This window comes from Mauremys reevesii, linkage group 10 (assembly GCF_016161935.1).
Source record: "Mauremys reevesii isolate NIE-2019 linkage group 10, ASM1616193v1, whole genome shotgun sequence".
Classification (NCBI taxonomy): domain Eukaryota; kingdom Metazoa; phylum Chordata; order Testudines; family Geoemydidae; genus Mauremys; species Mauremys reevesii.
Window position 1 is genome coordinate 6,136,527 of NC_052632.1, and position 12,181 is coordinate 6,148,707.

Genomic DNA, 12,181 nt, shown 5'->3' on the forward strand with positions numbered 1-12,181 from the left:
TAGGCTTAGTCATCTTGTTGTGTGTTTCTTTAGTTCATTGTAGTGCTCTCAGATAGTTTTAATGCAGATTACCATTTCTGTTGCAGAATATTGCAAAGGTACTGTAATTACCTTTTGGGTTGAAAACCTGGCCTCATGGAGATCAATGGCAAAACTCCCATTGAGTTCAGTGAGGTCAAGATTTCACCCGATGTTTTGTAATAGTCTTGTAATTTTATTTACTAAAACATAGTTGATTTTCCATTTTGTCATGAACCCCTCCTACTGTAACCCTGAGTGCATATACCAAGACTTCTTGACCATATCAGAATAAATGAACTCAGTTCTGAAATATTTCTTTCACATTCACACTGCCTGTGGCAGAAGTTGAAGGGAATAGAAGAGGCTTACGTAGTGCCCTGAAGGTCAGCTGGCTTGAGATCTGTTTAATTATACCGTATTTTGAATCTTCATTATTTTTCCTGTTTTGGGTAGGAAATATAATTCACTGAGGGACTGATGATGCATGGGGATCAGAATCCTTGATTCCCACTGAAGTCAGCATTAGATGGGAGTGATTTTCACAATGCAGAACTAAGTCTTAAATGCATTTGTGTTTTTACCAGGATGTGGTAAGAATATGCCCCACATATGTTAGTGTAGGTTAGGCCTCTGGCTAATAGTACTTACTAATTAGTACTTACTAATGTAAAAAAAACATACATTTTTGTGGCTCTAGTAATAAATTTACACAGAGTTTTGTATATACAAAACACAAATGCTTTACTGTTAAATTTGATTGAAGGAAAATATTCTTTGCTAACTTAGTGCATTATACTTCCTGAGACTAGCCTTGTATCATAGGGTTTCATATTTCTCTGGAACACCAGTTCTCAATTGTTTCCATACTGTGACCCCCAGCGCTCCCAACTGTTGAGTAATAGGGAAAGGGTAGGTGGTTGCAGCTCCCTGACACCTGTTCAGAACCCCCAGGTTGAAAAACCTTTGCTCTAGAACTTGATGTATTTTGAAGTTGTAGCTAGAAATAAAAATGGTTAGTCTCATATATCTTAAAAACTTAGAGTGAGATCCTCAGCTAGTGTAGATCAGCATGACTTTATTGAAGTCAAGGGAGCTATGCCCATTTATATCCTCTGAAGAGCTCTCTGGCTTTTAATATAGTTTTTAAAATGTAATTACCATTAAAAAAATTTCCCTATTTTTTTTAAACACATAGTTGAATCTTACTAGAAGACTAATTTTTATTCAAAGACTTATTACCTTGGTTCATCACATTCAGTTTTTTTTCTTTGTGGATCTGAAATTTAATTTGTTCATTGATATTTGTGATAAAAAATACTATACTATTTATAGATGAAAATGTACTTAAGGCTGTAGGTATGGAAAAAAAATTAATAAGATTGTTTACTGTGTAGTACCTAGAAAATCAAGTAATTCATAATATTGTGCTTAGCCATGTGATTTCTGTTAGTTCTTTGGAATTGTGCTGTTAACCTGACAATCATACACTAGGCCTGACATTTTGAAACTTTTTCTAGACCTCCTGACGTGAATTTGTACTTTTATATAATTTAATGTGTTTGTGTGACATCAGGACATACAGAACAAATCCTATGTTAGAAGTGTAACTGCCTTTTTAACAATTGCTTTAATAGGTTTAATATGCAGATATCCTGAAGAAGACTATGAGTCATTCCCATTACCAGAATCAGTGCCTCTTTTTTGTCTACCCATGGGTGCAACTATTGAGTGTTGGCCATCTAATAGTAAATACCCCCTTCCAGTTTTTTCTACATTTGTACTAACTGGAGCTTCAGCTGAAAAGGTATTGAAAAAACTTAACAAATATTAAATTTTGTGGGGTTTTTTGTTTTTGTTTTTTTGTAACCTTGAATAGTTAATGTTCGGAAAAGTAACCAATTATAAGCACAAGAAAACTACATCAGTAACAGTAAAACATTTTGTAGCACAATTTGACATTTGTTAGAGTGATGATAAAAGACATTCTATGGGTTCTAGATCAGCCCCTAAAACAAAATTCCCTTCCTCTCCCTTTTTCAGTTACATTAGAGTGTGAAAACAGAAATCTTAAAGAGAGTAAAGTAAATTTGCATGGATGCAGCCAGGATTTTCATATTGTAAGCATGGGAACAACCTTGTTCCTATGCATGTATGTGCCACGTACTATAAGATGGATTTCAGGAGGGCTTTGTTGAAGAGTTGTGTCTACTACTTTGAGTTGCTTATAGAGCAGCCCCAAAAGTAGCTTAAATGATAGTTACAGAGACAGCTGTACTCTGTATCATTATTTCCTTGTCTACCCTAAGGACAGTTGTTTTTAACTTTCCTTTTCACGTATGGCTTTATATTTGTTTTTTTTAAAATTCATTTAAAAGGGTCTGGTTTATATGTGATCATAAGAATATTTTTAAAGAAATTTCAGAAGATACATATGCCCAATTTATCACACTATAGAATACTCTTGATTTGCTTGCAACTTTAGGATATGTTGGCTTGCTTTAAAGATTGAGACAGATGTACGTAGCTGTAATCAACTGTATTATTGTTTGTAGGTATATGGTGCTGCTATTCAATTCTATGAACCATATCCTGAGGAGAATCTCACAGAAAAACAGAAATCTCAGTTAGGGTTAGCAACTACTGGAGATGGGAAGTCGGATAACTCCAAAACAGTTCAGACTAACAAATGCATTTGTCTGCTCTCTCACTGGCCTTTTTTTGATGCTTTCAAGAAGTTTCTTACCTTTCTTTATCGTTATTCCATCTCTGGTCCTCATGTCCTACCTATTGAGAAGTAAGTTATTTCACAGAAGAATTCTTGCTGATAATTCAAGTTGTTGTGAATGCTACTTCGATAATTGATTGACTTTTTGATATATTAAAGTATTTTGTTTATTAATTCTCAATTCTGCTATTATGGTGAATCAAATGCTCATTTTTCCCATGGATAAACTTCTCTTTGATGTACCCTTTCTTTAAAAACCTCTTTTTGTTTTAAAATGTATTTGATCTCCTCTCTGCGTACTACTTAAGCCATTCATTTCTTTTTAAGATTGTCTAAGTGGCTCCAGGATCTTTAAACATCTTGTTTAGGAGAGCAAAGATTATAAACCCTTTGTGCTATTGTCAGATACAGTTGGTCAAAAAGATTAAATGCTTATTCACATGTGCGTGATTAGGACAATAAAGGAGTTTTATAATATCTTTGTCCCTTTGGAACGAGTAATCTGTCACACTGAATTCTAACACGAGTCAGAATAATCCTTAGCTGTTTAAAGTGTGATATGACTCCCTATAGCTAAAGAGTAATATCTATAATCTGAATGAAGATTAAGCCTTAATCTACACTTAAATATGTTACCGTAGCTGTGTTGGTAATTGGTGTGAAAAAACCACACCTGACTGACATAACGGTTCGGACAATCTCCAGTGTAGACATGGCTATGTTGATGGCAGGAGGGCTTCTTTTGATGTAGCTAATGCCTTTTGGGAAGGTGGTGTTCCTGCACCTACAGAAAAACTCCTTCTGTCGGTGCAGACTGCATCACAGTAGGGAGCTATGCTAGCATGGCTATGCTGACATAGCCATCATAGGCTAGCATGGGCTCTATAGTGTAGGCATACCTGAAGGAGACACTTTTAGGCTAAGTGAAGTTTACAGCATAACAGAAAATATCGAAGCCGATACCTGCTTTGTTCTGACTATGGCCCAGATTTTTAAGTGCAGTGTAGTTGTAGCCACGTCAGTCCTAGGATATTGGAGAAACAAGGTGGGTGAGGTAATATCTTTTATTGGACCAGCTTTATAGGACCAAGCTTTCAAAAACTTGTCTCTCTCACCAAGAGAAGTGGGTCCAGTAAAAGATATTACCTCACCCAATTTGTCTCTCAGATTTTTAAAGGTATTTAGACACTGTTCCTCTCAGCATTGCAACATCCAACTGACTTAAGTTCTGAAGTTCTATTTTCAAAAGTGACTTAGGCACTCAGAAGTCTCTTCAGCTCCTAACTGCTTAAATTAGTTTTGAAAATAGAACTTATGAGCCCCTCAGTCGGGTGTTGCAATGCAGAGCAGAGCAGTGCAAATACTTTTAAAATCTGTGCCTGTCTATGCACCATTCTTTTTTTCAATTAAACTTCAATGTAATTTTCTAAAATTCTTAATGTAACTATATTTCTTACAGTTTAGGGTAACTGCACCTGTATTCCCCCTCCGTGGCTCCTTGAGGGCACCCACTTGGGCAGTTTCTGTCTTGGGTGGAGACCTGTGTGTCTCTCCTTCCTGACCTGAGGCTTTTAAGGATGCACAGCTCCGTGCCTACACTGAGATATATCCCCAGCAAGCCAGTTTACCTATAGGCCAGTACCTGTGCTTTGCTTTTTCTGAGACAGCTATTAACAGTTTTGCCAGCTCTTACAAGTTACCACACAGCTCTTTTTAAGCAAATACATTTATTCTAAAGTAAAATAATTACAGAGAAAACATAATAACAAGCAGATTTAAATACACACTAAACCTAACGAGTCACCCATCAGTCTTTTGGGGCCCTAGTAGCTAAACTATTTTCAACTGTTCTGCAAAGGTCAGGGTCCCTCTTGGACAGAAGGTCCTGTCTGTTTGCTGGGTCAGAGAGAGAGCCCTATGGCAGTTTAAATGTAGCCTTTCTTTGCCAAAATCCATTTCTTTTTGTTAGCCTCTGAGAATAACACTGATGAAGCTCTCCCAGTGCTAATAATAATAGGAAATCTCAGTACAATACATATTGCACGTGAAACTAAAGCATAGAGACGAATCTGAAAATTCCAAGTATTTTTGTGAAATACATAAAACTCTTACAAGCTCTCTCAGAATTTTCTATTTCCATTTTGAACAATTTCCAGGATTGCAAAGTTTAAAAAAAAATTAGTTTTAGTTTACAGTTTAAAAAAATTAATGGATTTATAGTCATGCATTTGACACGACAATGTGAATGAGCCCTAATGTCCTATTTTTTTTTCTTCCTGTCACTGATCTTGAGGTACAGTTTGTGTATGAAAGCTTGAAAACAAGCAGAAGTTCATTAACCTCATGGTTTTACCTAATGTTACTGTGGAAGGATCATTTACAAATGGTGTTAGCAAAGTAAACAGACTAAAACTATGACACTGAAATCTAGCTAGTCTCTAGGGTTGCCAGTTTTGGTTGGACGTATTCCTGGAGGTTTCATCACATGAAATTTTTAATTAAAGATTAATCTTAATTCTTGGAGATTCCAGGACAGTCCTGGAAGGTTGGCAGCTCTATGGTAGTCTCTGAAAAATGACAATATACGGTAAATTTCAAGATCAGATATTTTTAGTTTACAAATGGAAAGATTTTGTAACTGCCAAGCTTGCAAACTCAACCCTGGAGTCTGAAAGATGCCCCGAGTTGCTGTCATCTTGCACACCAACATCAGCAATATAGGTTCTGAAGGCCAAATTACACCCTCTGTGATGCTTGTGTAATCCCATTGCCTTCAGTGGGCTTGCAAAAGTGTAAGAGAGTGGTTCTTTGATTGGAATTTTATAACCAGGTGAGTTGATTCACAAGAAGGAATTAATTACAAAGAGTTTTCATTGCATAAAGGTGTTCAAATACCTCAATGATCAGGATATAATAAGAACCTAAATTGAATCTACTTAACTCTCTCTTGGCAGTTGGCTCTGTAGTACTAACAAGAGTGATAAATATCAACAATTTATGTTCGTCATTCAAATAAGCAAATATGAGTGAATATATTCAGGGAGCCAATGTACTGAGCAAGATTGTGCCATTTTTATATGGCCACTTTTCATGTTGCCCGCAATAAGCGCTTGAAGTGATGTACAGCATTTCACAAACAGTTTTCAGATAGTGATTTCTATTATGTTTAAAGTCAGTATTTTCTTTTTCTTCAGACATATTTCGCATTTTATGCACAAAGTTCCTTTTCCATCCCCTCAGAGGCCAAGAATTTTAGTTCAGGTAAGTTTAAAATCTTTCTTACCTATCTACAGTATCGGTCATTTTATACGGCTGCTTGTATGTGAAAATATAGTACAGTTTTCTTAAAATATTCATATAAAAAAGAAAAAAACATCTACAGCCAAATTCACAAATATTTCACACTTAGAAATAATTGATGTTGCATGTTTCCAGTTTAATTTAGGACTATAATATAATGCCTAAGGAAATATTTTATTTTCATGAGGCATATTTGATTTTGTACTAAACAAAACAAAACAAAACCTATGTGCTAGTTAAGGGATAAATTGCAGAAAGCCAGGATAGCTGTGAGAGTCCCTCATAGTTCTTGAAGTATTTTCTTCTTTTTATTTTATTCAGCTTAAACAAAAGTGAGATCTGTAGGCTAGACCTCTGGAGTATGTTCTTCATGACTACTTTTTTCAAAGGGCCTAATTCAAAATGTGTGGCATAGGGGGTGGGCACCCCTATGCTTGTTCCCTGCGCTATTTCCTACTCTGGCTTTGGTTCCTCTGCTGGTGCCATTGGTTTACTGCTGAGTTCCCTCCAAGTGTCCTCAGTAGTCATGATCTGGAGGTCTTCCTCTCTCAGTTGGGGTTCGTCATTGCCATCCTCCATGGTTGAAGGGCCTGTGGTGGCTTGGCAGTGGGGCCTGGTCCCGACCATGTGGGGCCCCAGCAGCTTCTCGGCAGGAGCCTACACCACACAACTGCTCTCCTTCTCGGTCTGCCTAGACTGAGCTGAGCTGCTCCCCTTTGAGCTCAGTCTCCATTGTGTTCATGCGCAGCAGGGGCAGCTGCGTGTGGCTTTCTGGGCCCAGAGCTGCTCCTTAACCCATCCCTCACCAGAGTGGGGCTTGTACACCCCATCACAGCAGCTCAGAATGATCTGGATCCAAGTGGAAGCACTGATATCAAAGATCCTGGATTATGTGCTACTCCTGAAACAAGCAGGCTTGGCATTCAATTATCTCAAGATCCACCTTTCAGCAATATCAACATGGTATGCACTCGTGTGTTCTCACTCAGTTTTTTCACACCCAGTGGTTATCAAAATTCCTTAAGGGCTGCCTCCATATTTTAATTTCCAGTCCAAGACTTGGCTCCCTCATGAGACCTTAATATTGTCCTTCTGAAACTGATAGTTTCAGGATAGCCTCCATTTGGGCTACTACCATATTGTTTCGTATACCACCTTACTATCAAGGTGGTCTTGTGGCCATCTCCTTAGCTCAGTCAGTGAGCTCCAGACTTTCATGGCAGAACTGTCTTATACATCCTTCCATAGAGACAGTGGTGTTAAGACCGCACCCCAGTTTTGTCTCCAAAGTGGTCTTGGATTTTCACCTGAACCAGGTGACTTCCTTGCTAGCCTTCTTCTCACACTTGATGCCGGGAATGAAGAAACTGCATAACTTGCATGTATCCAGGTCTTCGATGTATTAGTTTAAATGGACCAAGCCTTTTCATTAGTCTCTCTGCTCTTTGTTGCCATTTCTGGTCCATTTAAAAGCCAACTCATCTCTTTACAGAGAATTTCCAAATGGATCACACAGTACATTTCCACCTGCAACCAGCTGGGTGGCAAGCTTCTCCCTTCGAATACCAAGATACATAGTACCACAGCACAATCTGTATCTACCGCCTGCCTCAAAAACATTCAGATCTCTGAGATCTGTAGGGCTGCCATGTGGAGTAAACCACTGGCTTGTGTGAAACCCTGTGCCCTTGACATGGGATGCCAAGTTTGGAAGAGCAGTACTTCAATCATTGTTTGACTGATTCAGCTGATATTCCTCATTCCCATCATCTAGAGGGGATATTGCTTGCCTGTCACCTACAGTGAGATCCACACTGACATACTCAAAAAAGGACAAATAGTTACTTGCCCTACAGTAACTGTGGTTCTTTGATATGTAGTCAGTGTGGATCTTGTGACCTGCCCCTCCTTTCCACTTTAGGAGTCCTTAGTTAGTCTTTGATTTGTTAAGGAACTGGGGTAGGGTTGCAGCCACTCTGCCCTTTATACCCTTGCATGAGAATATGAGGAGGCATAGAGCACGTGCCTTGCCCCAATGGACTGTGCTACGCAAAACGAATTCTGATTTTGTTTGCATGTGCACCTACAGTGGGATCCACACTGACTACATCTCGAAGATCCACAGTTACTGTAGGTAAGTAATTGTTCTTTTCTGGCAGTATAGTTCCTGAGTTTGATTACTGAAAGATACACTTCATGATTTTATATATAGGGTAATGTAATAACAAAAATAATCTTCCTGTCTTCATTTTGAGTACATGTATGGCTTCTCTTGATGCCATTGTTGAAGTCTTTGAAAAGAGTATAAATGTATTAATAAATTCTTGTGCCAGATCCTCAGCTGGTGTAATCTGTCTTAGTTCCAATAAAATAAATGGAGTTGAACTGATTTACAGTAGCTGAGGATCTGGTTCTCTTTTCTTACAGAGAAGATGTTACTTTGAAAAAAAATCTTGTGGTATCTGAGCTGTGGCTCCTCACTGATCCCAGAATATTAATTAATTGGAGTGTTAATAAACTTTCATTGAGTTGTTATGCAATGTTTTAATTTCTTTTTTAAGATAGGTAATGTGATGGATCATCTTTCTGTTTAAGTGCAGGAGGAGCAGAAAAAGTGTCACCTATCACTTATCTATAAGTAAAATATAATGAATGATGATTTTGCATTTTATTGCTTCATTATTTTACATATGCCTGAGCTACATAATGTTTAATGTAGACTTTTTTTTTAATGTTCAAATTATAATTGACTTACTGTTGTGCAATTTCTGTTAAATATTTTTAAGGCCCAGAATAAAAAGTATATATGCATTTTTATTTTTTTTACAGCTATCGCCACATGATAACCTGATTCTTAGTCAGCCGGTGTCATCACCTCTACCCCTGAGGCAAGTAGAACAGTTCTTTAATTGTGAAACATACCTTGAACCATTAGTGACATGAAGCTTTAAAGCTTTGAAATATGAAGTAATTTTAACAGTCTACGATATTTTGTAATTGTATCTGGCAGTGAATTGATTTTTCTTTCTTTTTTTTTTTAAACCAATTGGCTGTTTTATAAAGGCATGAATCTTAAATCTTTATATTTTATAACTATATCTGAAGTACTGTAAGTCACTCTTGCAACAATAACAAAAAGGTGCATATATATTTTGGTACTTCATATTTAATCCTTCTCTCAAAATAGTTTGCCTTATTTTTTTAAAATCTCACTTGCTACTGCAGTAACCTCATGAAAATTTTATATATATATAAAATAAATAAATTATGGAAATCCTTGGTAGTGACTCCATAGTCAGGATAAGTTCTTAAATGGGCTTAATATCAGGCATAAGTTCCTGGTTTAGTCAAAAAGTAGGTGGCCAATCAGTCTGAAAAGAACTCGGAAAGTTAACTTTTTTGCCTGTTGAATTTTCTGTGGCATTCTTGTTTGGTTTCTCTTTATAATATTTAATAGGAAGACTTTTGAATTTTGGCCCTATCTGATGTGTCCATTGCAATCCTAGCTTTTCTTTTTTGACCAATAATCTCTTAAAAAACATTTTGCCTACACAAAACTTGGTAGAGAGCTGGATTCTGAGTATTGTCTATGGGCTTTTGGTTGTATTTATTTATTTATTTAATGTTGGATTTAGGATCATTATTTAGCTATTCCCCATGTTGCTGTAACAGAAAGTTTATGTGCTGTGTACTCAAACCTGAATGGTAGGGAGCCATATAAACACAAGCCTGTTTGATAGGGAGTCAGACACACCCAGTACTTTTCCATCAGTAATTACTTTTCTGGCAGATTTTATCCTAAAATGAAGGTGGTTTTGTGCGCAGTTGATGACAAATAAAATATTCTCCATCCACAGCTGCATTTTGCCTGCCCCCACCTCTCTCCCCCCCCCCCCCCCCGCCCCAGCTTTGTATCAAATATCTCCAACTTCTAATGTGGGAGGAATAATCTGGTCAAATTATGTGTACAGAAGGAGCAAAATGAATTAGAGTTCAGGATGCAAAGAGAGATCTGTGTTATAGCTGCAGTAATGGTAAAGGTGTTCGCTTGTGTGTGGAGAAGTAGAGTGTATGTACTCTTAGGTAGCTTAACTTTTCACTTCATTGTTTTTGTGGGTTTATGTCAAGTGTGTGTGTGTGACCCCTAACTGCTTCACAACAAAGTTATATGTATTTACTAATTCATATATTTTATGTAAAATATATCATTTTTGCTAAATATTCATTTAACCAAAAATAGTCCATACTTTCTATATGAAGAATAAAGATGCTGTTAATATTGAATGTTAACGCACATGAAGAATTCATTTTTGACTGGGGGAGATAAAGATATATATTTTTGTATAATCCATGAAGATCAGTTAACAATGTGATAACTTTCTTTCTAGTAGAATAGCATTCATATAATAGCTATGTGATTGCAGCACAAACCTGAGGAACTGAGCATTTCCCATTATATTGAAGGGAAAATCACTAGACCCTCTGGCATTTGTTAGAGAATTACAGAACTGTTTCATAAATGTCTCTGTGTCTGGGTATTAAAGTTTTCTTTAATGTCTGGGAAATATCAGCGCACTAATTCAAAGTATTAGTCACACATTTTAAAGTACTCTGTAGTCTGAAGACATTGGTTAGATTCGAATTCAGTTAAATAAGACTATCTTGTATGTAAAGCAGCTTTTATTGTTTCAGCTTTTTAGTGAAATAATTGTACATCCTTTGAATATGTGTCAGTGTGGATCCCACTGTAGGTGTGCATGTACCTCATGTGCATGAGATAAGAATCTTTTGAATAGCCCTGTGTGTCAGGGCCCACATTTGCCCTGTGCTTCATCATGTGTCCATGTCTGGGAATAAAAGGCAGTGCAGCCTTGACCCTCCCTTTGTTACCTCTTGCTGCCACTGGCAGAGATGGAACTTAGTGAATATTCAACCACTTGTCATTCTTTCTGGCTAAACTCTTCAGAAATCTTCCGAACTCTCATCTATTTGCTCTAGGAAACTATAACAAACAAACATGACCCATCAGGACTTATTCTTGGTAGTTAGACCACCTCTGCCCCATCTGTGTAGGGTGATGGTTCATCCACTTCAACCTCGTGATGAACTGTAAGTCCTCAGTCTTAAAGACCTATCCTTTCTGTGATGGACTAACCCTGTTAACAGATGTACATATCAGATGTCTCTACTGCTTGGGTGAGAGCCATATACCAGACAGATGCTTGGTATGCCAGTACTTTTCTTCTAAGATTCTCAAGTCATGCGAAGCTCAACTGAAGTGCTGCTTGCTAGAGCAGTCTATGAGAGGGTCTTCGGACCTTGAGGAGTCAGGTACCAAATCCAACCATGTACTGGAGAAAATTACATCCACGAGTGCCCCCCTTCGGTAGACATGCAGTGCTCAAAGCCAGCACAGAAAAAACCCTGACACTGAAGCCAGCACCATTGGCACTGATGCCGATACTGCTGGTACTGAAGCTTACCACTGAGAGAAATCATGGCAGACACTATAGGCGGAGGTTGGTATCTTCCCATAGGGAAAGGCCACATAAAGCCTCCCTGGAAAAAACTTGTGAAACCCCACACTGAACCTAGGGCTAGTGACAAGCTATCACATAATCCACAAAACTCCACTGGTGATGGTATAACCATCAGCATTGCCCCCAGCAGCATTGTCACAGTCCCACCTCAAGTCCTGCAAAAGCTGAGATGGTGGCTAGATCCTGAGAAAGCATGAAAGGAGTTCCATTCTTGTCACCATCCCAAATTTCAGAATTCCACCTGAACCAGTTGATTGATCTGCTTATCTTATCCTGTGTCAGGTGTGGTTACAAGAAGGAACAGAAACTCTACACACTGCATTTCCCCAGGCTGTACTCTATTACACTGACAGGACCAAGCCTTTCAGGCGGTTTCCTCATCTCTTTGTGGCCATTTCCAGCCTTGTTAAAGGTCAAGTTATCTTGTCACAGAGAATCTCTACGTGGATCACATGATGTATTTTCACCTTCAGCTGACAAATCCCTTCCTCCAAATGTCTAGGTGCATACCACCGGAACAGGCAGCAGGATCATCCTGCTTCAGGAATGTGCCAGTATCTGAGCCCTGGTCTACACTGGGGGGAGGGCGAGGGGA

At 38.1% G+C, this 12,181-nt stretch overlaps 1 protein-coding gene across 4 annotated transcripts in view; it reads left to right on the top strand.

Annotated features, from left to right (window-relative positions):
• DENND4A (DENN domain containing 4A) overlaps positions 1-12,181 on the top strand; it is a 112,522-nt gene that overhangs the window by 53,417 nt on the left and 46,924 nt on the right. For all 4 annotated transcript variants that reach the window (XM_039490669.1, XM_039490673.1, XM_039490671.1 and 1 more), the window contains 4 exons: positions 1,656-1,825; positions 2,574-2,815; positions 5,941-6,007; positions 8,876-8,934. In XM_039490669.1, coding sequence (XP_039346603.1) covers positions 1,656-1,825; positions 2,574-2,815; positions 5,941-6,007; positions 8,876-8,934 — 538 coding nt within the window. The remainder of the gene's footprint in view (positions 1-1,655; positions 1,826-2,573; positions 2,816-5,940; positions 6,008-8,875; positions 8,935-12,181) is intronic.